The 26,578-nt window shown below is 44.8% G+C and overlaps 1 protein-coding gene across 4 annotated transcripts in view; it reads left to right on the plus strand.

Moving 5' to 3' along the window:
- The window catches only part of LOC121570217 (latent-transforming growth factor beta-binding protein 1-like), a 153,319-nt gene that overhangs the window by 10,127 nt on the left and 116,614 nt on the right, over positions 1-26,578 (plus strand). For all 4 annotated transcript variants that reach the window (XM_041881703.1, XM_045221705.1, XM_045221703.1 and 1 more), the window contains exon 3: positions 5,373-5,691. In XM_041881703.1, coding sequence (XP_041737637.1) covers positions 5,373-5,691 — 319 coding nt within the window. The remainder of the gene's footprint in view (positions 1-5,372; positions 5,692-26,578) is intronic.

Below are 26,578 nucleotides of genomic sequence, written 5' to 3' on the forward strand. Positions count from 1 at the left end.
TTTTATCAAAGTGGGACGTCACTTATTTTCCCTCTCCAGCTAACACTTAAATCGGCATCACTTACGCCGTGCCCTTGTCACAGAACAGCGCTCTTATGTAGCCCTATTCACAACCGATGGTAGCCTTAATTAGGTACAGCGGCAAAAAAATTAAACAATTTACTCTATTGTCCCAGAGTGGAAAATTGTAGTGTGGGGTATGTAGAAACCAAGACATAACTCAGCAGGAGTGATGTAATCTGTGATGTAATTGCCCCCTGATGCTTCTAAGGGGGGTCTCTTGTTGCACAGCATGCGTTTATTAGATCTCATGTGTCTGAATAGCTCAGTGGGGTGGAGAAAGCTTTGAGCCAGTGGTGTGTCAGTTGTAGACGCCTATTGAGAGTGAGAGGGATTTGTATTTATTTTCATGGCCTTGGGTGATGCAAGACTTGCTTTTTGATGCAGTTTGCTCTCACTCTCATTAATCACTTTCACAAATCAAAAGGAGCTAGTGATGGTAATGAGGTGTGTGGTGGAGGAGCCCACCCCTCAGGGACCCTGTGGGGCTGGGCAGAGGCCCCCCACTTGGCCATTTCCGCTCACACTTCACACTTCACACACACACGACCACTGGAATGTTGGCTCCTATGAAAGCAAGAAATTGGGTTTGAGGGACACATGATTTGAATACCTACAGTGTGTGTGTGTGTGTGTGTGTGTGTGTGTGTGTGTGTGTGTGTGTGTGTGTGTGTGTGTGTGTGTACGTGTGTGTACGTGTGTGTACGTGTGTGTACGTGTGTGTACGTGTGTGTACGTGTGTGTACGTGTGTGCGCGCGCATTGGAGTGTGCAAGGTTTGGCCACTGTGGCCTCGAGGCAGGCTTTGTAGTTGAAAAATGACAGTCCCAGTCCTGTGCCTTTTTTACAGAAGGGAACACAGTGTAATTACAGGCTACCTGCCAGCCTCCTGTAACAACTCAAACACACACACACACACACACATACAGTCCCTCTCTCTGATTCCCCAACCCACCGCACATACGTCATTGTGCCGGGGACTCCAGTAATTGAATGCCGAGCCTCAGCTTGAGGTAAGCACTGTCAAACTCTCAGCTTTGGGAGGGTACATTCACAGTGTGGGGACCATGGAGGTGGTATTTACATTGGCTGCTAATACTAATAATGAGAGAGAGACATGGGAACTGTGGCGGGGGATTTGGACGGAGTCAGGCGCAGGAGGGTAAATCACAGAATAAATGTTTATTTGGTAAGACAGCAATGCGCACTGGAGACAACAAGGCACACGGGTGAATATCCCGCCGATATATATCCCAGGATGAAGTGGACAGAGTACGCCGGGGCCCCCTCGATGTCCAGAGGGGGCAGAGGGACCTCCCGTACCTCAGACTCCTGGAGTGGACCAGCCACCACCGGCCTGAGGAGAGACACGTGAAACGAGGGGTTAATATGGTAATCAGGAGGGAGTAGTAACATATACGTAACCTTGTTTATTCTCCTCAGGACTTTGAACGGCACCACAAACCGCAGGCTCAGTTTCCGGCAGGGCAGGCAAAGGGGCAGATTCCGGGTCGAGAGCCAGACCCGATAACCCGGTACAAAGACCGGGGCCTCACTACGGTGGCGGTCAGCGTTGGCTTTCTGGCAACGCACGGCGCGCTGGAGGTGGACGTGGGCAGCGTTCCACGTCTCCTCCGCGCGCCGACACTAGTCGTCCACCGCAGGAGCTTCGGTCTGGCTCTGATGCCAGGGTGCAAGAACCGGCTGATACCCTAAGACACATTGAAAGGGAGTTAGGTTAGTGGAGGAGTGGCGGAGAGAGTTCTGGGCATATTCGGCCCATCGCAAGAACACTGACCACTCCTCCGGCCGGTCCTGGCAGTAGGACTGCAGGAACCTACCCACATCCTGATTCACCCGTTCCACCTGCCCATTAGACTCGGGGTGAAACCCAGAGGTCAGGCTGACCGATACCCCAAGACATTCCATGAACGCCTTCCAGACCCTGGATGTAAACTGGGGACCCCGGTCAGACACTATGTCCTCTGGCACCTCATAGTGCCGGAAGACGTGATTAAACAGGGCTTCCGCAGTTTGCAGGGCCGTGGGGAGACCGGGCAGAGGAAGGAGGAAGCAGGCGTTAGAAAAGTGGTCCACAACGACCAGGATGGTGGTGTTACCCTGAGAGAGGGGAAGATCAGTGAGGAAGTCAATTGACAAGTGGGACCTTGGCCGTTGTGTAACTGGTAAGGGATGTAACTTACCCGCTGGGAGGTGCCTAGGTGCCTTACTCTGGGCGCACACCGAGCAGGAGGAGACATACACCCTCACGTCCTTAGCCAAGGTAGGCCACCAGTACTTCCCGGTCAGGCAGCGCGCTGTGCGGCCGATACCTGAGTGACCAGAGGAGGGAGACGTGTGTGCCCAATAGATAAAGACGGTCACGGACAAGAGACGGCACGTACCGCAGCCCAGCTGGGCACTGAGGTGGAGATGGCTCTGTGCGTAACGCCTGCTCTATGTCCGCGTCCACCACCCACACTACCGCCGCCACAATGCAGGAGGCCGGGAGTATGGGGGTGTTGTCTATGGGCCTCTCCTCTGTGTCGTACAGCCGTGACAGCGCGTCTGCCTTCACGTTCTTAGTACCTGGTATAAATGGCAACGTGAAATCAAACCGGGTGAAGAACAAGGCCCACCTGGCCTGGCGAAGGTTCAGCCTCCTCGCTGCCCGGATGTACTCCAGGTTACGGTAGTCAGTCCAGACGAGGAAAGGGTGTTTAGCCCCCTCGAGCCAGTGCCTCCACGCGGTCAGGGCTCTGATAACAGCCAACAGCTCCCGATCACCAACGTCGTAGTTCTGCTCCACCGGGCTGAGCTTCTTAGAGAAGAAGGCACAGGGGCGGAGCTTGAGTGGCGTGCCCGAGCGTTGGGATAGGACAGCACCTATCCCTACCTCGGATGCATCCACCTCCACTACGAACGGTAATGATGGATTGGGATGGGCCAGTACCGGGGATGAGGTGAACAGAGCCCACAGGTTACTGAAAGCCCTGTCAGCCTCAGCAGACCAGCGGAGCCGGGACGGCCCACCCTTCAACAGAGAGGTGATGGGAGCTGCGACCTTGCCAAAGCCCCGGATAAACCTCCTATAGTAATTGGCAAACCCAATAAAGCGCTGCACCTCCTTTACCCTGGTTGGAGTCGGCCAATTACGCACGGCTGAAATGTGGTCTCCCTCCATCTCCACACTTGAGATGGTGATGTGGTATCCGAGGAAGGAGATGGACTGTTGGAAGAACAGACCATTTTCTGCCTTGGCATACAGATAATGCTCCAAAAGTCGGCCCAGCACTCTGCGAACCAGGGACACATGCTCGGCATGCGTAGTGGAATACACCAGAATGTAATCGATGTAGACCACCACACCGCGACCAAGCATGTTCCGAAACACCTTGTTCACAAAAACAAAAGGACTGGAAGACTGATGGAGTATTCATCAACCGTACGGTATCACCAGGTATTTGTAATGCCCCGTGGTTGTGCTGAATGCTTTCTTCCACTCGTCCCCTTCCTGGACACGCACCAGGTTGTACGCACTCCGGAGATCTAATTTCGTGAAGAAGCACGCCCCGTTCATTGATTCGATAACAGAGATGAGGGGTAGAGGGTAACTATAGCGAATGGTAGTTTGATTAAGTGCCTGGTAATCAGGGAAGGTGGCGTGTATGGTGAAGTGCGCAGCAGAGGGCTCTGAACGAGTGTGGGTTTGCGCTACCTCGGGTGACGCGAGAGTGCCCTGCCTGTCGCCTCCAAACCCAGAAGAACTCTGGCGACAGCGTGCAGCAGAGTGTCCTCTCTTGCCACAAGAGTGACACTGGAGCTGTCGTCCTTCGTTCTCCCGGATCGCTGCACCACCCAGCTCCATCGGAACGTGTTCCGGGTTGAAGGGGGGTGAAACGGGCAGGCCCCTTCCAGGACGTCCTCTTGAAGCCAGCAGGTTCTCTAACCGGATGTCCATGTCCACCAGCTGGTTGAAAGTCAACGTGGTATCCCGGCAGGCTAGCTCCCTTCGGACGTTCTCTCGCAGACTGCACCGGAAGCGGTCGATGAGGGCCCGCTCGTTCCACCCGGACCCAGCCGCTAGAGTTCTAAACTCCAGGACAAAGTCCTGCGCGGTCCTCATCCCCTGCCTCAGATGGACCAACCGCTCGCCCGCCTCTCTTCCTTCGGGAGGGTGATCGAAGACTGCCCGGAAGAGGCGAGCGAACTCCCTGTAGTTGTCCAACGCGTCTCCTCCTTCAGGGCTTTCCCAGAGAGGCAGGAGACGAGGGCGGACACCTTCTCCCGTTCCGATGGAGCCGGGCTGATGGTAGAAAAACAGAGGTCCAGCTGCAGGAAGAATCCCTGGCAGCGGGCAGCTGTCCCGTCATACTAGGTGAATCCCTCTGGGTGCTGGGGTGTGGGTGGCTGGATCCGGTCGCTCAGCCGGTCCGATGGGTCAGGTCCTCTCCTCTCCAGGCGTTGGATGACCTGGAGAACCCGATCCATCGCTTCGCCCAAGCTGGCTAGCATGTTGGAATGGTCCCGGACATGCTTCATGACTCCAGGCATATTCCCGTCTCCTGCTGACTCCATGATGCAGGTGTGTGATTCTGTGGCAGGTGATTTGGACGGAGTCAGGTGCAGGAGGGTAAATCACAGAATAAATGGTTTATTCGGTATGACAGCGGTACGCAGCAATGCGTAAAACACTTATACTTATACAGGTACTGATGAGGGGATATGAACCAGGTGTGTGTAATAAACAAGACAAAACAAATGGAATGATGAGATGAGGAGCGGCAGTGGCTAGAAGGCCGGTGACGACAAACGCCGAAGCCTGCCCGAACAAGGAGAGGAGGCAGCTTCGGAGGAAGTCATGACAGGAACAGCTTTCTCCGGCTATGATAGATTCTGTACAGACTTTTCTATCCCCGTCCCCCTGCCTTTTCACGACAAAAAGCTTATTATGAATGCTAAGTACTGTAGAGATGAATTTGTTAACCAGGAAAAACAGCAACTCCATGTTTGGTAATGCATTATTAATTCATGATACTTTTGTCCTAAATCGTACATTACTTCTGGTTTGAGTAATGACTCTTTGGCACCTAAATGAACCCCCCCTACTTGAGTTTCCTCAATAAATGTCTGAAAATAGCTCCCTGAGACAACGTCATAGAAGTGGCATTTAACATGGGATATTATGTCTGCTTCTGGAGTTTGTATATGTTGTGCGAGTGTGAGTGTATGCATGTGTATGTGAATATGTACACATTGCTCTCTCACTCACTCTCTCTTTCTCTCTCTTCCCCCCTATGTTTTGTGCTGCAGCCAACTGTCTGCCCAAGTGCCAGAATGGAGGAATGTGTCTGAGGCCCCAGCTCTGTGTCTGCAAGCCGGGCTCCAAGGGCAAGGCATGTGAACAGAACACCATGCCCACCTCCTCCTACCCAGCGCAGCCAGGGAACGGCCACACCAATGGACACAGCAATGGGCACACCAAGGGACACAACATAGTGCCCCAGCGGCCCATTCCCCAGCAAGTGCCCATCCCCCAGCAGGGTTATGCCCCTGCCCCAGTCCCTGTCAGCAACATGGCCCAGATGACCCTGACCGTCAAGCAGTCCCCCCACCTGGTCCGGCCTCAGCAGTGAGTATTCTCTCTACAAGTGCAGCATGTGGTTGACAACCCCCACTCCATTTATTGTATTCTATATTGAAGTTAAGAGAATGCTTGGAATGGTTTGTTTAAGCTATCACTCTCTTCCAATCTGTTTTTGTTTCGCGCTCTTCACAGTTTATTAGTAGTGGAGTCGAAGTGGTGCATACTGTCAAACAAAGCCAGAATTGGTCTGAGGGCTCATCTGTAAATAATCATTTTGGCACTGTTGGTGCCCCACACTGTGCCAGAGAGGACAGTGAGGCCCCCAGCCCATTATCCATAGCAGTTAAGGTCATGTAAACAGAAATAATGTTTCTCTGTGAGAGTTTTCACAATGTTCTTTAAACTGGACTCCCTCCTGCTGTGATGTTGGGTTTTATCACCATCCATAAGTGTGATAGGTAGAATCACTTAGACCATTTTAATATTCTGTATTTGAAAAGATGCTAACTCCTGCTGCGGTTGGCTGTTAGTTTGTTTTGCCTGTCACCATGGTAGATTGCTGTAAAATGTGAAATTGTATCGGACGCGGGGCAAGGCCCTCGACTTGTCAAGAGTAATCCGCGTGAATGCAGACTTTGAGTAAATCTCAGTTTTCACTCGAATGTGGGGCAGCGTGTTGATAGAAATGTCCAAAATTGCCTCACATCGGGTCCAAGAAATGTTGGCACGGGTTGCCTAGTTCTGATATTGATGAATGATATTTAAAATGTTAATGAATCCATTTTATGTGCTGTGTTTTGCGTGTGTTTACTGTAAAACGTCTGAGGTTTTATGCGTTGCTCAGGCGGTGGAATTGCTCCCAGATCTGAGTGCTCGAATGCTGCTCTCAATTTCCACTGGGGATTATTTCTCACAGGGAGCTATTCCCCCATCACTCATATGAGTGCAGGAACATGTCATCTGATATGTCAAAGAAAATAATACTCTCCAGGTCTATCATTCATAATCAGGTCAGTTAGATATGCAAAAGCAGCGGCAGGGCAAGATAAATATAAAGGTTTCATTTTATACTATTACAAAATGTATTTTTACTAAACTTGTCAAATTTCTGTACAATTTCAAGAGATTTCAGATTATACTTTATAGATATTTTGGTATGAAACTCAGAGAGATTGTCTAGTGTGATAAATGGATGACTGGGCCAATGGCTGGTCTCAATGAAGCCTCTGACCCTTAAAGTGACAAATGATCGGGTTGTCTAGCCAAACACTCTTTCTGTCTACAGATGACACATGCCCTTTGACCCCATCAAAGAGAGAGTCATTAGGGCAGTGGAAGGGGGCTCCTTGACTGATGGGATTTCATTGGTCAGATCCCCACGGTGATGTCACTTAATGGGTTAACCTGTTTTCATCACTAGTTTATTTAACACTTATGCCATAATGGCTAGTATAGGATTTTTGTACCACTTTTTTTTAGTGTCTGGCGTATCCACATTGGTTGACGGATTGCAATGAGATATCGTTGGCATTGTCACGCCCTGGCTCTGGGGACACTGTTATGTTGAGCCAGGGTGTGTATTCTATGTTTGTATTTCTATGTTGGCATGAGTGATTCCCAATCAGAGGCAACGAGTGTCAGCTGGTTGTCTCTGATTGGGAGCCATATTTAACTGTCTGTCTTTCACTTTGTGTTTGTGGTTTCTTGTTCGTGTTGGTTTGTGTTTAAACCATAGACGTCACGTTTTTCGTTTGTTGTTTTGATTGTGTGATCATTAAATGAATATAAATATGTTCACCTGCAACGCTGCGCCTTGGTCTCTCCCTGACGATCGTGACAGGCATTTAGTAGTACAGTGGGGAAAAAAAGTATTTAGTCAGCCACCAATTGTGCAAGTTCTCCCACTTAAAAAGATGAGAGAGGCCTGTAATTTTCATCATAGGTACACGTCAACTATGACAGACAAATTGAGGGAAAAAAATCCAGAAAATCACATTGTAGGATTTTTTATGAATTTATTTGCAAATTATGGTGGAAAATAAGTATTTGGTCACCTACAAACAAGCAAGATTTCTGGCTCTCACAGACCTGTAACTTCTTCTTTAAGAGGCTCCTCTGTCCTTCACTCGTTACCTGTATTAATGGCACCTGTTTGAACTTGTTATCAGTATAAAAGACAACTGTCCACAACCTCAAACAGTCACACTCCAAACTCCACTATGGCCAAGACCAAAGAGCTGTCAAAGGAGACCAGAAACAAAATGGTATACCTGCACCAGGCTGGGAAGACTGAATCTGCAATAGGTAAGCAGCTTGGTTTGAAGAAATCAACTGTGGGAGCAATTATTAGGAAATGGAAGACATACAAGACCACTGGTAATCTCCCTCGATCTTGGACTCCACGCAAGATCTCACCCCGTGGGGTCAAAATGATCACAAGAACGGTGAGCAAAAATCCCAGAACCACACGGGGGGACCTAGTGAATGACCTGCAGAGAGCTGGGACCAAAGTAACAAAGCCTACCATCAGTAACACACTACGCCGCCAGGGACTCAAATCCTGCAGTGCCAGACGTGTCCCCCTGCTTAAGCCAGTACATGTCCAGGCCCGTCTGAAGTTTGCTAGAGTGCATTTGGATGATCCAGAAGAGGATTGGGAGAATGTCATATGGTCAGATGAAACCAAAATAGAACTTTTTGGTAAAAACTCAACTCGTCGTGTTTGGAGGACAAAGAATGCTGAGTTGCATCCAAAGAACACCATACCTACTGTGAAGCATGGGGGGTGGAAACATCATGCTTTGGGGCTGTTTTTCTGCAAAGTGACCAGGACGACTGATCCGTGTAAAGGAAAGAATGAATGGGGCCATGTATCGTGAGATTTTGAGTGAAAACCTCCTTCCATCAGCAAGGGCATTGAAGATGAAACGTGGCTGGGTCTTTCAGCATGACAATGATCCCAAACACACCGTCCGGGCAACGAAGGAGTGGCTTCGTAAGAAGCATTTCCAAGGTCCTGGAGTGGCCTAGCCAGTCTCCAGATCTCAACCCCATAGAAAATCTTTGGAGGGAGTTGAAAGTCCGTGTTGCCCAGCGACAGCCCCAAAACATCACTGCTCTAGAGGAGATCTGCATGGAGGAATGGGCCAAAATACCAGCAACAGTGTGTGAAAACCTTGTGAAGACTTACAGAAAACGTTTGACCTGTGTCATTGCCAACAAAGGGTATATAACAAAGTATTGAGAAACTTTTGTTATTGACCAAATACTTATTTTCCACCATCATTTGCAAATAAATTCATTAAAAATCCTATAATGTGATTTCCTGGATTTTTTTTCTAATTTTGTCTGTCATAGTTGACGTGTACCTATGATGAAAATTACAGGCCTCTCTCAGCTTTTTAAGTGGGAGAACTTGCACAATTGGTGGCTGACTAAATACTTTTTTCCCCCACTGTATGCGGTTGTAGGTTCAGTCATTTAGCCTATGTATAAGTCCATGCTGTGCTGTGAGGTGTCTCGCCCCATCATTCTTTTCAAACACATAAATCATGGGTGAAAGGTTAATGTTACTGTAATGGCTGCTAGTATGGTTCAATTGAAAGGGTCAATCGGTATCGAGAGCCTGACAACAGAAAGCTTTGTTTAACCGTTAACCTTTGAATAGCTAAAGTAGTGGGTGAATGTGCCATTGTGCAGATGTATTTTTCCTACAAGTAAAAAGATACACATCAGGTCCATTTAGCTATTTGTTCTAGAGAGGGCCTATTGTAAGTGTCTGACCTCAATGGTTGACCTCATAGAATACCCAGACTAACCTTTCAAAGACTTGGGCAAACAGAGGGTGATTTGTTGGTAGTGAGTGCTGATTTCTCAGGAAAGATCAAAGTGCGATTGAAGAGGTTTGGATTGGGCTCTGTTATTACTGGAGGTGTTGGTCCTCATGTATTTGGTGCACAGGGGGAGGGGAGATTTAGAGCTAAGGAAATGTTGTGTCTGTGTGTGTGTGTGTGTGTGTGTGTGTGTGTGTGTGCATGCGTGTATGTGCGTGTGTTCAGCGGATGCAGTAGAGAACCTGATCCAGACAAGATAACTTTGAGGAGCGCTACTGATCATACCTGAGGGGCCAAAACAAGCCCTTCTGTTCAGAGGGAAATTACATGCCGTTTTTGTTTTTAATTCATTTACTCAAGGGACGAAAAAAAACAGAAACAAGAGGAGTGAAGCAATTGGAAGCCGAGGTGGGCAGCACAGGTGGCTCTATAGCCTATTTTCTTCCTAAGGTCACTGGCTTTAACAAGTCAGCGTGACACCGTCTGCCTTTCTCCTATTTAGACCCACATCTATAGTAGAGCAGGAAGGTTTAAGGATATTCACTGACATTCATACTGTAAACTGTGAGGGCAATTAGGCTCTAAATGTATAGCTCTGCTACTGTAATGGGACCTATATGGTGGTACTGTATGGTGTGTCCCAGGAGGCCAGGCTGTGGTCTATTTGAACTCCTGCCCCTGTGGTTCTCAGTGTCCTGACCCTTTGACAGGCCTCGGAAAACACGTCAGTGCTAGATACTCTGACTGTGTGATAATGCCATGCTCGGTATTGGAGTGGGTAAAGTGATGACTCTCTCAGTGTATTTTTCTCCTTCTGCACTCTCTATCGTTCTGTCTTTCCCCCCCTCTCTCTGAGGAAACCCCAGCAGAGCCATGTGTCATTCGCATTCAGTTTGAAGTAACATTCCCCATTTCAAACATGAGTCGAGTCCTGTAATCATATCTGATATTACTTATCATTTCCTACCTGTCATACACTTAACCTTACACTCATTTCCCCCCTGTTCCTCAGAGGCAAAGCTTGTATTGACCTGTTGGGGGGGTTAGGGTCAGTGAGGGCTGGGTGAATGAGGAACAAATTACCTCATCTCTCAGCACTTGTGGAGATAGTGGCTGACTCAGAGGGAGAGGTATAGACAAATGACACACTCTCCTTTCTCCTCCCCCTCCTCCTCCTTCTCCTCTCTCTCTCGCAGCGTGAGCCACAGACATGTTGGGAGTGTGCTGATGTTTCCAGGTCCTTTTATGATGTGTGTGTAACTCCCTGAGCAGGAATTTCTTTGTGGTGCCAAAATGTTCCTAGTTACACCCAGGAAGTTGGCTATTTCTCCTTTCTCTGGTTTTCATTGTATAAAATGAAAAATGGGAACTGTATCCAAGCATCAGTTTTTGAGTGGAATCCCACTGGAACCAAATTAATCAAATGGGATGAGCTCCAAATTCCAAGTGTGCAAGGTGCTGGGTCTGGGTATTGAGTCAATCAAGGAATCAGAGAATCAACTAACTGCAACGGAGCACTGACATACAAGTGGATATCCTCCTCTCTCTCTCGCTCTCTCGCTCGCTTTTTTTCCTCTCCCTTTCTCTGTTTTTCTCTCTCTCTCTGTCTCTCATCTGACACATTCGTGCTGATAAACTATGAGCGGGCTCTGTTTACGTTTACTGGGTTCATTAGAGCGGAGTGTGTCGGTTCTCTTGGGGAAGACTTGGAATGGTAACAGGGGCCAGTGGTGGAGTGTGTGATCGTGGCCAGAGAATTTGAGTGCTGAAGGTCGAGACTGCACAGGTTCACTCCCCTGTCAATGATCTGTTTATAAGGAAGTAAGCAAGATCTCTGCTCTGATATTTCAGACTACCAGGCTCTTGTAACCATTCCTTGGATAAAGTGAAACGTTGAAAAAAATCCAGTTTTTTCTATTTAATTGCACAGCCATTGCCAGCACACCCAGTCTTGCCAGATATTCTGTTGAGACTGGAATAAGATCTTATGTTTACAACTTCTCCCTTTCCCTCTTTCTTTCTCTCTCTCCATCTACCCTGACTTTTCAGCTCTCTTTAGCTGGCATATTTAAAGCTTAGCTGCAGTAGACACAATTGTATTTATTTGACAGAGTAACAACATTTCATGCATGCCATCTGTGGTAGAAATCCTTTAAATCTCAGACTGAAGCCAGATTCTGATTGGACTGTGCTTTGCTACAATGTTCAAAGCCCCCACCCCCAAATAACACCAAATAAACATGCTGCTCCAGTCACAACAAATCATTGACCTCCCATTGACCTCACACATTCCGTGACAATCCTCTTCCTTTTGTCCCCATTTTGTAAACCATCATTGTACTACCAGTTTGTTTGGTCTGACTATTATTAAAGCCCTTTGATGTCTAAAGCCACCTGTTCAGACTACAGCCAGCCTCATAGATCAAGTCAAAGAGATAAGAGCAACAAAGAGTGGATGAGGCTCTTGTGTCACTGAAACCTTAGCAATGCCCTTGAGAGAAAACCAGCTTAAATAGATATACTGTGTCAATGGCAATCTGCACCCATTCTCCTTAGACCCATACTCTCAGTCCACCCCAGAGCTTCTCATATAAACATGGGACCAGCTGGTTTCTATCTCCCAAGCAGCAGGCTAAAGTGCTAGAGAACAGATCTGTCCATTCTCTATCTTTCTCTTTCTCTCTACCTCTCTCTCCCTTCCTGCCTCTCTCTCTCTGGGCATTTCCATCGAAAAGGAACGATGAGCACCATCATGTGAAGTTGATAGGAGCATATCAAATTGTGTGTCAAATGAAAGCTAAGAGTTTATAATTTTGGTAAATTGAGGCATAGATACATTTTTCAACAATTTTCCATCTTAAAAATTAGGCATAATTAAAGGCTTTGATTTCTGGATGAACAGATGGAAAAGGGGTCTTAGAAAATGTCTCCCAGAAAAAGTCTTAAAAGGTATCAGAAATATATCAAAACACAATAATGTTGAGGTGAAGACCCCTGCCAACTAATATCAACACTTACATTTTGTTATGTTTAGCTTCTGTAAGTTTATGAAATATTGCCTTGTTTATTAAGTGATTAAAACTCGTAATTCCGTTACCAGATTGGTAACGAAATTACCAAAAAATCTGTAACGGAATTACTGCAACTGAATTGGCTACAATAGGAAATCATAATAGTCACAAACCACAGTTGGGTCACCTGCTACTGTCCTCCCTTCCACTGGCATATTATTATGTTCAGCTCATAATTGTTTTCTTTGTCTTTCTGTCACCTGGTGGTCAAACCAGGAGTGTTAAAACAGTCTAAATCTGGACAACCCCTTCCTTTCTCCCCCCCTCTCTCTCTTTGCCTCTCTCTCTCACTCTCCAGTTAATGTGACCTCTCCCAGCTCTTACTGACACCTACCCATGAGCCCCCTCTCTTTCCATTTACTGTACCAGCATCCTCACCCACTAAGCACAGACCGACACCAGACGTCCATGGAAGTTGAAAAGTTGTTGAAATTTGGTCAGTCCACCCTGACCTTGATGATAACGTCCACAGACGGGCCGGACTGGACCAAATTTGAATCTATCATGGACGTACACTACCGGTCAAAAGTTTTAGAACACCTACTCATTCAAGGGTTTTTCTTTATTTTTACTATTTTCTACATTGTAGAATAATAGTGAAGACATCAAAACTATGAAATAACACATATGGAATCATGTAGTAACCAACCAAAAAAGTGTTAAACAAATCAAAATATATTTTATATTTGAGATTCTTCAAATAGCCACCCTTTGCCTTGATGACAGCTTTGCACACTCTTGGCATTCTCTCAACCAGCTTCACCTGGAATACTTTTCCAACAGTCTTGAAGGAGTTATTATTAAGGAGTTCCCACATATTCTGAGCACTTGTTGGCTGCTTTTCCTTCACTCTGCTGTCCGACTCATCCCAAACCATCTCAATTTGGTTGAGGTCGGGGGATTGTGGAGGCCAGGTCATCTGATGCAGCACTCCATCACTCTCCTTCTAGGTAAAATAACCCTTACACAGCCTGGATGTGTATTGGGTCATTGTCCTGTTGAAAAACAAAATGATTGTCCCACTAAGCCCAAACCAGATGGGATGGCGTATCGCTGCAGAATGCTGTGGTAGCCATGCTGGTTAAGTGTGCCTTGAATTCTAAATAAATCACAGACAGTGTCACCAGCAAAGCACCCCCACACCATCCTCCTCCATGCTTCACGGTGGGAAGTACATAATCTCCAATTTGGACAATTTGGACCACCGGTCTAATGTCCGTTGCTCGTGTTTCTTGGCCCAAACAAGTCTCTTCTTCTTATTGGTGTCCTTTAGTAGTGGTTTCTTTGCAGCAATTCAACCATGAAGGCCTGATTCACACAGTCTCCTCTGAACAGTTGATGTTGAGATGTGTCTGTTACTTGAACTCTGTGAAGCATTTATTTGGGCTGCAATTTCTGAGGCTGGTAACTCTAATGAACTTATCCTCTGCATCAGAGGTAACTCTGGGTCTTCACGTCCTCATGAGAGCCAGTTTCATCATAGCGCTTGATGGTTTTTGCGACTGCACTTGAAGAAACTTGAAATGTTCCATATTGACTGACCTTCATGTCTTAAAGTAATGATGGACTGTCGTTTCTCTTTGCTTATTTGAGTTGTTCTTGCCATAATATGGACTTGGTATTTTACCAAATAGGGCTATCCTCTGTATACCCCCCCTACCTTGTCACAACACAACTGATTGGCTCAAACGCATTAAGAAGGAAAGAAATTCCACAAATTAACTTTTAAGAAGGCACACCTGTTAATTGAAATGCATTCCAGGTGACTACCTCATGAAGCTGGTTGAGAGAATGCCAAGAGTGTGCAATGCTGTCATTAAGGCAAAGGGTGGCTATTTGAAGAATCTCAAATATAAAATATATTTTCATTTGTTTAACACTTTTTTTGGTTACTATGTGATTCCATATGTGTTATTTAATAGTTTTGATGTCTTCACTATTATTCTACAATGTAGAAAATAGTAAATTAAAGAAAAACCCTTGAATGAGTAGGTGTTCTAAAACTTTTGACCGGTAGTGTATGTTTCACAAGTTTGGATAGTACAGTACAGTACTGTATAGTGAGTAGAGCACAGTAGAGTAATACAGTACAATACAGTACAGTACAGTACTATACAGTACAGAACAGTATTGTACAGTGAGTAGATCACAGTAGAGTAATACAGTACAATACAGTACAGTACAGTACAATACAGTACAGTACAGTAAAGAAAAGTAGAGAATAGTACAGTAGAGTAGAGTAAAGTATATTATACTGTACTCTACTGTAGTGAACTATACTCTACTTTACTGTACTGTACTGTACTCTATTCTATTCTACTGTACCACACTCTATCCTACCCTACTTCTACTCTGCTCTGCTATATTGTACTGCACTGTACTCTACTGTGCCATGCTGTGCTGCGCTGTGATGTTCAAACTTGTGAAACATGAGGAGAATAACATTAATATCCATAATTATGCATTTATGTGTAGTACAGATCAGGGACTCATGATATAATTCCGTTACCATAATTCCGTTACCGTGTGTAAATCCACTTCACTTACTGTAGTTCAATAACCAAAAGAGATTTATTCAAAGTCAAGGTGCAATGTCATAGCTAACACCCCATTTTTCTGCAGACATCTTTGAATCTTAATTCGGAGCAGATATTTAATAGTTTTTGGAAAACTTGGTCGCATAAAAACCTGAGGGATATTTTACCGTAATTTCATTACCAAAGTTTGATTCTTCCACTAAATTAGTTTTTGTACATTTTTCAGTGGAAATTGTTAAAAGTAGTCCTTGTGCATAGGGTTGTATGGTTTATTAAACTTTGAAATCAACGGTTTTGGTTTGGCATACATTTTAAAGTGAAACAACTTAGTCAAAGCGTAATTCCGATACCGTGGACTTGCCCCTCTACCACTGCTGCTGATGAGATGGATTTGCAGTGGCTGGGAAGAATAGTCTACAGTGGGGCCCTCTTACTACAACAGAGGGCTTCTGTTTCAGTGTTGTGGTTGGTGGTTTGAGGGCCACACTCATAACTCTGTGGCTGTGAGAAGGCTGGGCAGAGCCTCCTAAGTAGGTTGCTTTGCCGTGTGTCACGAGTATTTAGTGGAGTGAGCAGAGCCAGGGAGAGACCAGCCTGACCTCTCACCTCTCATCATTGGGGAGGAGGTAAAGAGATACCCCCTTCTATTCTAGGAATGGGGAGTGATGAAGGCACTGCTGACACACACACGTGTGCACACGCACACACATACACACATTTACTGTATATAGTATTCACTAGGGTGAATGGCGGGAACCCGGTTACCAAGATTTACCGGGATTTACCGCCCAAAACCACTCCCTTTTCCCAGGATAAATAATTGCGAAAAATTATAATAAATTATTTATATGAACAGCATGACGTGAAATGGAACTGTTAAATTAAATGCGATGTCTAAATCTGTCTTCTCTATGGCCTCTGCATGATGAATCATCAACGCTCAGGGTGGGGACAGACAGCCCATCTCAGTATGGAGCACAGTTCACAATGCATGTAGACCTATCATCTCATCATGGTAGCTTTTTTTCTTGTGACAGGTAGGCCTGCATTTGCTGCAGCATAATCTATGCTACAGTAACATAAAGACCGAATGCGCGTCTAATTGACCGATCTCCGTCTGGCTTTCGGGAGGTCACCTCATTTTTTAATTGTAAAGATGTTTTATTTATTATTGCAGCTGCAGAGTTTTAATACAGCCTATCACTCGAATATCATTGCTTTAAATCAGTGCACGCGCGAGCACTCACTCACAGTCTTTCTCTCTCTCCATCAACTCCATTCAAATTGCATCCAAAATAGATAATCCTGTTCTAGATTGATATATAGCAGTATATATATACTGTATGTACTAGCCTACCTCTTTCAGGTAATACATTCAATGCAGTATTCGCCTTATATTTAGCTAATTAATGATGGGTTATGCATAATAAGCTTCTAACTTACAGTGCATTTGGAAAGTATTCAGACATTTTGTTATGTTACAGCCTTATTGCAAAATCGATTAAATAAATAGAAATCCTCATCAATCTACATACAATACCCCATAATGACAAAGTGAAAACAGGTTTTTAATAATATTTTGCAAATGTATTAAAAATTAAAACAGAAATACCTTATTTACATAAGAATTCAGACCCTTTGCTATGAGACTCAAAATTGAGCTCAGGTGCATCCTGTTTCCATTGATCATCATTGAGATGTTTCTACAACTTGATTGGAGTCCACCTGTGGTAAATTCAATTGATTGGACATGATTTGGAAAGGCACACACCTGTCTATATAAGGTCCCACAGTTGACAGTGGATGTCAGAGCAAAAACCAAGCCATGAGGTCGAAGGAATTGTCCGTAGAGCTCCGTGACAGGACTGGAACAGATCTGGGGAAGGGTACCAAAACATTTCTGCAGCATTGAAGGTCCCCAGGAACACAGTGGCCTCCATCATTCTTAAATGGAAGAAGTTTGGATCCACCAAGACTCTTCCTAGAGCTGGCCACCTGGCCAAACTGAGCAATCGTGGAGAAGGGCCTTGGTCAGGGAGGTGACCAAGAACCCGATGGTCACTCTGACAGAGCTTCAGAGTTCCTTTGTGCAGATGGGAGAACCTTCCAGAAGGACAACCATCTCTGCAGCACTCCACCAATCAGGCCTTTATAGTAGAGTGGCCAGATGGAAGCCACTCCTCAATAAAAGGCACATGACAGCCCGCTTGGAGTTTGCCAAAAGGCACCTAAAGGACTCTCAGACCATGAGAAACAAGATTCTCTGGTTTGACGAAACCAAGATTGAAATCTTTGGCCTGAATGCCAAGCATCACGTCTGGGGGAAACCTGGCACCATCCCTACGGTAAAGCATGGTGGTGGCAGCATCATGCTGTGGGGATGTTTTTCATCGGCAGGGACTTGGAAACTGGTCAAAATTGAAGGAATGATGGATGGTGCTAAATACAGGGAAATTCTTGAGGGAAACCTGTTTCAGTCTTCCAGAGATTTGAGACTGGGACGGAGGTTCACCTTCCAGCAGGACAATGACCCTAAGCATACTGCTAAAGCAACACTCGAGTGGTTTAAGGGGAAACATTTAAATGTCTTGGAATGGCCTAGTCAAAGTCCAGACCTCAATCCAATTGAAAATCTGTGGTATGACTTAAAGATTGCTGTACAGTCGTGGTCAAAAGTTTGCTGCTTCAGTGTTTTTAGATATTTTTGTAAACTGAAATATAATTACAAGCATTCCATAAGTGTCAAAGGCTTTTATTGACAATTACATTAAGTTTATGCAAAGAGTCAATATTTGCAGTGTTGACACTTCTTTTTCAAGACCTCTGCAAACCGCCCTGGCATGCTGTCAATTAACTTCTGGGCCACATCCTGACTGATGGCAGCCCATTCTTGCATAATCAATGCTTGAAGTTTGTCAGAATTTGTGGGTTTTTGTTTGTCCACCCGCCTCTTGAGGATTGACCACAAGTTCTCAATGGGATTAAGGTCTGGGGAGTTTCCTGGCCATGGACCCAAAATGTGGATGTTTTGTTCCCCGAGCCACTTAGTTATCACTTTTGCCTTATGGCAAGGTGCTCCATCATGCTGGAAAAGGCATTGTTCGTCACCAAACTGTTCTTGGATGGTTGGGAGAAGTTGCTCTCGGAGGATGTGTTGGTACCATTCTTTATTCATGGCTGTGTTCTTAGGCAAAATTGTGAGTAAGCCCACTCCCTTGGCTGAGAAGCAACCCCACACATGAATGGTCTCAGGATGCTTTACTGTTGGCATGACACAGGACTGATGGTAGCGCTCACCTTTCTGGATGCCCCAAACAATCGGAAAGGGGATTCATCAGAGAAAATGACTTTACCCCAGTCCTCAGCAGTCCAATCCCTGTACCTTTTGCAGAATATCAGTCTGTCCCTGATGTTTTTCCTGGAGAGAAGTGGCTTCCTTGCTGCCCTACTTGACACCATGCCATCCTCCAAAAGTCTTCGTCTCACTGTGCGTGCAGATGCACTCACACCTACCTGCTGCCATTCCTGAGCAAGCTCTGCACTGGTGGTGCCCCGATCCCGCAGCTGAATCAACTTTAGGTGACGGTCCTGGCGCTTGCTGGACTTTCTTGGGCACCCTGAAGCCTTCTAAATAACAATTGAACCTCTCTCCTTGAAGTCCTTGATGATCCGATAAATGGTTGAGTTAGGTGCAATCTTACTAGCAGCAATACCCTTGCCTGTGAAGCCCTTTTTGTGCAAAGCAATGATGACGACACGAGTTTCCTTGCAGGTAACCATGGTTAACAGAGGAAGAACAATTAATTCAAGCACCACCTTCCTTTTAAAGGTTCCAGTCTGTTATTTTAACTCAATCAGCATGACAGAGTGATCTCCAGCCTTGTCCTCGTCTTAGAATAGTTATGCACGCTCAAGTTTTCTGTTTTCTTTTGGTCTTATTTCTTGTTTTTTTTTCACAATATTAATTTTTTGGCATCTTCAAAGTGGTAGGCATGTTGTGTAAATCAAATGATACAAACCCCCCAAAAATCCATTTTAATTCCAGGTTGTAAGGCAACAAAATAGGAAAAATGCCAAGGGGGGTGAATACTTTCGCAAGCCACTGTTCTAATAGACTATTCGAAGAGGGACACAAGCTCTTGTTTGCTGAATATTAAATACAGCAGCCAATAGAACTCACGGGTAGTTTGAAAGAAAAGCGAACGTGCGATGGCGGTAGGCTATACCAGTTATTTATTCAGACCACAACCATTCAATCTTCGTGAAGAGTGAAAGTGAAAGCCTTCTGCATCTAATTCTAGTCCTATATTGTTCAAGGATTTCATTAGAATGTTGGGCAACTAAACTTATTTAATTTAACTGTTGAAAACGAGGAAGGAATGAAGCAACAATAGAGAGAGAAAGAGGAGGTAAGCTAATAACATTAGGGGAAATATTATGAAAGGTATATATGCGTCAGCCTACTAATTATACAAATAGGCCCTATTATATTTCAAAATTAAAATCGAATTCACTAGCCTATATTTGTAACGTTGTAGGCTGCATGTGCTGCACCAGAATAGCATGTTCTCTCCCTGCTTTATCATGGTTTGAACGATGTGCGTAATTCCAGTCCATATAATACAGTATAATACAATACAGTACAGTAATACAGTTCACACTCAAAAAGATTAGCCTACTGGAGCTAGTTTAATTTATATACCCAAGAGAGCGTATAGCTATTTACATTAAATTAAAATTTTTAAATTAAAATTTTAGTCATTTAGCAGACGCTCTTATCCAGAGCGACTTACATGAGCAATTAGGGTTAAGTGCCTTGCTCAAAGGCACATCAACAGATTTTTCACTTAGTCGGCTCTGGGATTAGAACCAGTGACCTTTCGGTTACTGGCACAACGCTCTTACCCACTAGGCTACCTGCCGCCCTACATCTATGGGCTTTTATGTTTTCCTAACGTGCGTAATGTGCAGTAGCCTATATCATATATGTATTGGATAACGGCACAATCATTTGGGATTCTTTGGGCTTGGCTCATTAAATGTCTTTAATGTAGAGCTCATAAAATGTATTTAATGTGTATCTGCCCCTTTCCCTTTCCTTTCCCTTTAATGACTCATCAGGCTCATAGGCCTGTTTATATGCTTAATATGCTTGTGAATGACACTTCCGGTTTTGGTGGGAAATACCGGGTTACCCAGGAGAAATTTGATTTATTCTTGGGATGGAACATTTGTAAAATACCAGGATAATATTCAACCCTAGTATTCACTCACAGAACACATTTACTGTACAGAGTATTCACTCACATACACAGACACATTCACATTCATAAAGCACTCACACATCAAACATGCTTTCTCTCTCTTACTCACTCTCTCATACACAGACATGCACATGTATTCACATATGAAAACAGAATGGCTATTTAAGAAGCGGTGGTGGAAAGAGGTGGCTATTTACAAGGATATCACATTCTGTTTATTTATACTGTGCCAGGGGGCCTGTGGATGGGCTATGATATGAGCCGTGTGCCGAATGACTGTTCCTCCTGTCTCTCACCTCACCCTGCGGCCCTCTTTCTATTCCCAAGCACTGTGGCCTGCCTCGAGCCCCAGTGAGGACTGAGATCCCAGCACATAGACTGCCAATCAGACAGGAAGAGCCTTGGCCTATACTTTCAACCTTCAAACCCACCTGACTCCTCCACTGAGCTCTCAGATGAAACATCAACAGAAACCTGCTCTTCCTGTGACCTGACCCATCCTAGAGGACTTTGCGCTTCCTCATACATGTCCCGGCTCTCATTAGACCACCAGTGTAAATATTAGCTCTTTTATGCAGGGTTAACTTTGCCCTGGGTTAATTTTTTTATTTAATGGTTGGGATTCCCCCTCCAGTCCCAGTGGTATGCATTCACAGTTGCATGTGAAATTGCCTTTTAATAGGCAGCCATTGGGTTGCGGTAGTGGAGTGCTCTCTCCTCCCTAGCCATGACTTCCTACTGTAAGAGGAAAGAGACTGCCCATATGACGGATTGTCCCCTCTCAGGTTTCCCAGCGCATGATTGTTGGAAGCCTAGTAATCTCTCCTGGTGTTCCTTAAACAATAATTATTCTTGGAAAGGCCAGGCCTCTCTGGCCTTTGAAATGTATCAGTCATGCCTTGTAAAGATGAAGAAAGCCTCTCTCATTTCATTTCCCCTCAACTTAAATGCAGATTATCTGCTTGTACCCTGCCAGGTTTCTTGTGTAAAAGAGTGGAATTTGCGTTAATGTGGTCAAGACCGACTCAAGAGATTATTAGGGGATTCTATATTCAATGTGAATCTAGACAGAAATGCTTTCATTTTTATTTGCGTTCCCCATTGTAAGGAATTTTAAAGGAGTCATTCCTCCCTCAGAAATCCTATTTTCTTGATATAGAGTACTTTTTCAGGGTATTTTCACAGTTTGTGTGAAAAATGTATGCACTCACTAACTGTAAGTCGCTCTGGATAAGAGTGTCTGCTAAATGACTAAAATGTAAATGTAAATGTGTGGAGCCATTTACAATGTAAAAGCTATTTCAGATGACTTATTTGGCAGCTCCTTTTCATTTAGCATTGAATTGATGTGTTTGTAAAGAGATAAATGATCATCAGTCACTATGTTGTGCATTGCTAACACCAGAGAATCCTTTGGATTCATTTCAGCAATCTCCCTGCTATCTCTTAGGGGGCGTTTCCATCCCTGGGACTAAGCAGAGATAAGCTGCTTATCTTTAATAAAGTCATACTGCATGATCAGAATTCAGAGCACATGCCCCATGTGACTGCAGGCAAGCTCTGGCATTTACACACTCAGTAGATGGGCCCACTGTATATAATTGACCTATTTGGAAAGATAAATGATGTGAAATATGCCTCTAACCAGCCCTTGGGCAATCATATCCCACCCCTCCATTTGGAGTTTAAATATTAGACTATGGAATTGCCAGTCTTTCCCGAAGCTAGCAGCTGGCCAAACAGAGTATAGATAGATCTATTCAGATTGACTTTTTATTTTTACATCCATGCTCACCAGAAGAGCTGGCTGAAATAGATTTACTGCCTATTTTCACCACACTTCAACGCAAAGCGACACAAGGCCCATGCTGGCTAGAGGTCACAATGCATGGAACCTCAAAAAGTTTCACCAAAGAAGAAAAAAACTTGAGTCAGTATAAAATCTATTTGGATAGCCATCTATGCTGTCTTTATTGCGTCTATGCTCCAAAGGGACGTGGACACTCCAGCAGCAGCCCTCTGATGCACTCTTTGGCTGCAACAAAGGCACCTCCCTTCTAAAATGACTTGTCATCATCTAGTAGAGGTGGACCATCATTGTTGAACCGTCCTAATCGATTTGAGAGTTTACAGTTCATCTGTCTTGATTGACAGTGAGTGGTTGTCACTCTGTTTGCCACCACATGAGTCAACTGTTTCCTTATCTTACTCTCTGGCAAGCTGTGTCATTACACAAACAGAAGCTCAATAGCAACTCAAAAGGCTGCAGTTGCCACTACAGTGGGGGACAGACGGGGATAGACCGGAGGACTCCCTCACTGGGGCTGCTGCAGCTTCAGCTTCAGTTTAGGGAATATGTTGCCCTCTGTTCTATCAATGCCAGCTCTGTCCTAATCATGCCTACATCTTTAATGGCTCTCTAGTCCTCTGTAGGTGCAGTCTTACCGCAAGGGACGAGTTCAGGAGGTCAATGTTATTTGATAGTGCTTGTTTAGAATTGCTGAGTATATACTGAAATGTAAAAAGACTCCCACAAGTATACTGTGTTTATACAGACTTACCATCGCTGGATATCTAAGTTGGCAGTGATTTATTGAAAAATATACTTCCAAACTTCAGGTACACAAAAGGATGGTCTCCTGTGTATTTGCATCCTTACAGCCCCAGACACAATAAGGTTTCTGCATGTTGTCTTCATTGATCATTTTTTGTGAGGGGAGATGTCTTGAAGCAGTCCTGCCCAGGTGCTGAACTCTTTAGGTTCTCTAGCTTGTTGGTTTTGTCTAGAAATACAACCCAGTCTCCTTTTTTTAAGCTGTAGCTGTAGAAATGTATGAGAAGTAAGCCTCCATTTGGGTGGGTTGGCTTGTCTGTCTCCAGACTCCTGTCAGTGGTACTCAGAAAAACATTGGTGGTGTTGTGGTAGGCAGTGTAGACGGAGGGGGAGACACAGGTATCCCCTCACCAATCACAGCCGAGAGAGAGGCCGAGACCAGCAGTCCCCTCTATCAGGGGATAACATGACAAATCTCTGCTTTGATGGATGTCGTCTGTGAGAAGCTCGCAACCTGCCAACTGGCCTCAGCACTCGTTCCACACCAGCATTCCTCACTCCTCAAGTCTTCATGTGCAGGAAAACCACATCGCTAGGAGAGAAAAAAATGGCAAGCACCCATCAGTCCCTCTCCCTACAGGGAAATAATTTCTCCTGCAAATTGTTTGAAACTGTGATTTGTTTCAGTCTTTTAACACCCCAGTGTTTTGATGATGTCTCAAGGCCAAGAATCCCCTCCGTGCTCCTTGGGATTGGTGAAGTTAGTGAGTTCAGGGGGAACTTTACAAGAACAGTAGCCCATCGTAACTTTCTTTACAGTAAGTAGGCATTTTATTCATGGGTCTGGTAAAAAGACAACCTTGATTGTAAAAACGTTCCCGCGTTTTTAATATGTTCTGTATGTTTTCACAGTTGTTTTTCTTCTTCTACTTGAGCCCAACTGAAGCTTGGCTAGCCAGCCTAAGTGAGTTATGGTCTTGTAAATTAGGAATGATACAACAGAACCTTTACACCTGTGGTAGAGGATAAAGGAGAGCTGGTGGGTGGTATGCTGAAGGCCTATACGGCCCATTCAATTGGCATGTCCCATAACAGTAAACCTGATAAGCAGCTGTGAACTGATAGTAGCACCTAATCGCAAAGGATTTTCAATGGTTTTTGCATTGGTTGCTTGCTGTGCCTCTTTTTAAAGTAGACCAGTTTAATCGGGCTCAACGTTTTATATACCAAAATATATTGATAAGTAGCTTGTGTCGAAATCGACTAAGGCGACCTTGTACAGCACACAATCTTTTTAAAACAATTTCAAATGAGCTAATTTATATGTTGGAGATGGTTAGGGTAAGAGCTGCACTTTTTGCTAAAGTCAATGGGCCAAATAGGAGCATGTGGAAGAGCTTAACACATAGCTCCCAGTATTTACTGCAAGTGTTCCCTTCACATTTAAATCGGGGGAAAGAAAGCCGCTGGGTTTTATTGCTGGAGGAATAAACGTAAAGTTTTTTTTTGTCTATGTTGAGGGTAACCCTGGTAAAAGTCTTTCTGGACCCTGGGTGGCACAGAATCTGGTTGGTTGGTGACCCGTAAAATATCTCTCACAGACAACTTAGATTAGACAAGCTCATGTTTTCAGGGTGGCATGTTAGGCCAAAGTTCACATTTACCCCATAGTCTGTCCTTTCACTCCCTCTGAACTCCAATGAAACCAAACTATGTCAATAAGACACTAGAAGATCAAATACAGGTTGTCCATTCTGCATGGAGATAAATAGACTCTCCTATGTCTGTGCTGTTGGGTTGGTTTTGCCATGTTCCCCCCAATAAAGGGGAGAATTACTGTCACTTTTTAGTCTGCTCTCCAAGCAGGGCTGTGATGTAACCGGGGGGCTGGAATATGTTTCTTCTTTGTTCAAACACATTGCATCAGACAGGCATTAGAGCATGGCAGACGCTGCAGATTAGACCACCGCAGGGCATTTCTAAAGAGAGACAGGAGAGAAAGACAACTGAGGACTGTTGTGAAATACACCCTCTAGTCCCTCTCTCTCTCAATTCAATTCAGTTCCATTCTCACCCTCTCGCTCTTCTTTTGTATTTGAATCTGTCTGGCAGTGAGCCTATCTCTGTCTTTCTCCCTACCATAACCTCATTTTCCCCTACCCTCTTTCTGTCCTCTTTGGAGATTCTTTGGAGTCTTGAAAGTCCTTTAAGTCTGCATCTCGTGTAAACTCCTCTTCATTTTGGCATAAGATGCATGTTGGGCCACTATCAACAACACATCCCACAACAATGCTTCCATTCTACAGTTGCCAATGGGAGAAGACGGTGCATCCATTTAGTTTTGCTCCTACGTAAAACCAACCTTATTCTAGCTAATCCACATAGATACAGTCACAAGCATACCGAATATTGTATATATAGGCCGATAATTATGTTATAAAGGGAGGAATGTACTGTATGAGCATTCAAGTGTTTGGTTTCTGCCCCCAAGGGGCCATAAAGGAATGTCAGATACTGGAATTACAGCCAATAAAACGGCATCACATAGAAACCCATAAACAGTTAATAACAGAAAATGGCAAATAACTATATAACCAGCTATGCATACTGTAGCCTGTGGCCCATGCTTGCATTTTACAGTGAGAGGCTTTGTTTTACAATTCACGGTCTAGTAGCAAAGAAACCCAAGTATTGGTTTGTTGTGACAGTCTACCTCACCACGACTGTATTGGTACATGAAAGACTGCAGAAGTTAAACAATACTCACCCAGTAAGTGAATGGGTGGTGGTGTGGGGATGAAAGCAGGCACATGAGAAGCCGTACCAAGTGTCAGTGCTGCTGTTCAGCCCCTGATGCCCCCCCAACACCCCACCACCACCCTCCACCCCTTAGGATGAAACAAAATATGAAACCCACCCAGATTCCTTGAAGTCCCATTGTTTGATAGTCTGTGCGTGTGCATTAGAGAGAGGGAGGAATGAAAAGGGAGAAGGTGAAAGAGAGGAGTTTACTCTGTGATTGACACTGGCATTTGTCAACACATTATCCTCTTTTTCTTTTCTTTTCTTCCTTATACAATTTCTGTTGTCTGTTGTGAAAGTGATGAGGGGCTACATGACACACATGGTGGTTGTGGTGGCAGGTCCAATTAGCACAGAGCGAGTGAGTAGAGGCCCTGTGGAGATGGACTCACATGAGATGAGATGATCACAAAAGGGGTCAACAGTCAAGGTCAAGCCCACAGCCACGGATGGCCTGGAGAGACAACTTCATTGTGTGTGTGTGTGTGTGTGTGTGTGTGTGTGTGTGTGTGTGTGTGTGTGTGTGTGTGTGTGTGTGTGTGTGTGTGTGTGTGTGTATGTGTGTGTGTGTGTGTGTGTGTGTGGAGGACGTAATAATTCTGACGAGTCTGTCACAAGTGTGTTTATTTTATGTTAGATGTGTATACAGTACTTATTGCAGTAGCTTGAGGGAGGGTTCTAGCTAGCTGTTGTTCAAATGACATTTTAATTACAGTGAGGGAAAAAAGTGTTTGATCCCCTGCTGATTTTGTACGTTTGCCCACTGACAAAGAAATGATCAGCCTATAATTTTAATGGTAGGTTTATTTGAACTGTGAAAGACAGAATAACAACAAAAAAATCCAAAAAACGCATGTCAAAAATGTTATAA

The sequence above is a fragment of the Coregonus clupeaformis genome, chromosome 1 (assembly GCF_020615455.1).
Source record: "Coregonus clupeaformis isolate EN_2021a chromosome 1, ASM2061545v1, whole genome shotgun sequence".
NCBI lineage: Eukaryota > Metazoa > Chordata > Actinopteri > Salmoniformes > Salmonidae > Coregonus > Coregonus clupeaformis.